Source organism: Stegastes partitus, unplaced genomic scaffold (genome assembly GCF_000690725.1).
Source record: "Stegastes partitus isolate 25-593 unplaced genomic scaffold, Stegastes_partitus-1.0.2 Scaffold75, whole genome shotgun sequence".
In the NCBI taxonomy this organism is placed as follows: Eukaryota; Metazoa; Chordata; class Actinopteri; family Pomacentridae; genus Stegastes; species Stegastes partitus.
The window spans coordinates 987,793-990,113 of NW_007577806.1; the positions used below are offsets into that span (position 1 = coordinate 987,793).

The 2,321-nt window shown below is 40.8% G+C and overlaps 1 protein-coding gene across 1 annotated transcript in view; it reads left to right on the forward strand.

Moving 5' to 3' along the window:
• Positions 1-528: 528 nt before the first annotated feature.
• Positions 529-2,321, forward strand: part of stpg4 (sperm-tail PG-rich repeat containing 4) — a 15,168-nt gene continuing 13,375 nt past the window's right edge. The window contains exons 1-2 of the mRNA XM_008276536.1: positions 529-558; positions 711-767. Coding sequence (XP_008274758.1) covers positions 529-558; positions 711-767 — 87 coding nt within the window. The remainder of the gene's footprint in view (positions 559-710; positions 768-2,321) is intronic.

Sequence of the window (2,321 nt, forward strand, 5' to 3'; positions counted from 1 at the left end):
GTGTGCTTGGACCTGACATCATACTCCGATATGGCACTCGAGGTAAGATACTTAAAAGTTCATATGCAGAGAAGAGGGTTAGTTTTAAAGGTATTACATTTCAAACCTGCAGTGTTTTTACTTTCCTTTCACCTGCAGACACTGAACAATTAGGCATGCCATTGCTATTGTCTTGGACTTGCTCTGAATATATTCTCAGTGTACCTCCAAATACCACATGATGGGATGCTGACAAAGAGGACCAAGTAACTGACTGCAGGATGTACAGTCTGTACCTTGGTGCTGCCTTACCATTGTGTCTTACTCTCAGGCAAACTGGTCGGAGAGTCTAAATTTAGCCCTCTACCAGGCCAGCTTGTTGAAAAATTGATCGATAGCGGAGTCGCTGCTATAGTAACAGTCACAGTTTTAATGGTGGTCAGGTGTCACTGGATCCCCGGTTCAGCAGATAGTGTACAACATTGAGTACAGTGCCGGATGTGGCCACATGAAAAAAAAAAAAACAAAGCCGTCTGTGAAGTCAGTGACATGTCCAGGATTGGTTATAGAACAGATAAGGTAAGGCCCGATCTCTAAAGCCGTGTGGTCAATGAGGAGAACCGGTGGAGCACATGATGTGGGAGACGCATCAACACATTGTTGGCATAGCAGTGTCATCACAGCAGAAACAATATCTTGTGTCTCGTCTCGTATCTTGCTCTTATCTGCAGGGTGATGACAAGGTGGACCTGTGCGGCCGGGGGAGCTGGTGGCTGCAAACACTGAAAGTAAGTGTGGTTTCACAGGAGGACAGGCTGCTGCAACCGGCTTCAGTGCAGGCCCAAACACTTGCCACTGGTTTGTCACTTTGAAGTGGCCCACTAGCTCATGCAAGGCTCTATTACCGACTTCGGCAGCCGCCCATTCAGGTTCGCTCACTGTCATTTTGGTAAACTTAATTGCATCAATTGAAACTTCTTGGAAAATTTGCACCACTGAAGTCGAGCATAAGTAAAAGAAGGCACATTTTAGGAGCTTAACTGTTTGAATTTATAGTTAATTCTTGTTCTATGCTATGCTGAGTTTCATCAAACTACTTTTCTTTCTGTTTCAAGTAATTAGCACACAGAAAATAATATTAATCCATCACAGAAGAACTGAATCTGCTACAATCACTTATTTTATTTAACTCTGGTTGTTGATCAAACCACTAAAATCTTATCTCTGTTTATCAAGGATGCATATTTAAATAGTTTTTATTTTACATTAAAATATTCCCTTTAGAATATGCAGACCTACGTCGTCCGCCCAGCCCTCTACTGTTCCCTGCAGCTTGGGAACACCAGCTCTGCAAAACTACTCTGCACTGCTGAACGGGAAGTTTTAATATAGTAGTAATTCAGCCACAAGCTGTCAAACCACAAACCGATTCTAGGGAAGACGGACTATTCAGGAAGTTCCACCCTGCAAGCTGACCAGACTGGTTTCTCAGGTTTGTTTACATAGAAAACGCTGGCAGTCTGAATCTCTGCTTTGGAGTCGGTCATTGGTACATATCGGTGCAGTTTCAAGGTGAAAGTGCTCCGTCATGGTGCTGACTGCTTGTTTCACTCATGATGTGTCTTCCAGCATATAAAAATAAACATGTTAACTAGATTTGAGGGAGGAGGAGTCTTTAAAATGGTCCTTAAGAATAAATTTTTTAGGCTGTTAAATGTCAGAAAATAGTAATACTGGTTGATTTTTGCTGCCTAAATCTCAGTTTGCGTGTATTATCTACCCAGAAATCCACAAGATATTTAGTTTACCATTATAGAAAACTACAAAATCTAAATAAAATGGTTCAAGAGAATTTGGGGGCATTTTGCTTAAAATGACTTAAATGTTCAACCAGTGACCAAAATTGAGGCAAAAAATATTCATCTACAACTTTAACTATTCAGTCAATAATTTCCAGTCTAGACTACTGGCTGCTGGAGTAAACCATCCAGGAGTTAATCCATCCATGAACTCATGCGTAGCTGTTTTGTCTTCAGGTAGATTTCAGTTAAGATCAGAATCAACTTTATTGCAAACAAGGAATTGGACTCCTGTGAATCTAAAAATAAGAATATAAAAATAAGGTAAAAATTGAGGAGTAAAGAGATAAACTGGAACAATAAAAACAAGAGCAGTCGATGTGATTGGAGCACAATACGACAGAGCGGAGTCTCATAAACGTATCATGTGCTCCCAATGTGTATTGTTTCTCCATTAATGGCTTTTATCGCACAGCACTATTTAATTGTCTCTTTTCAAAGTGCGCCGTCTGCCAGAAACAAATTTAGGCGCTTTGACTGCAG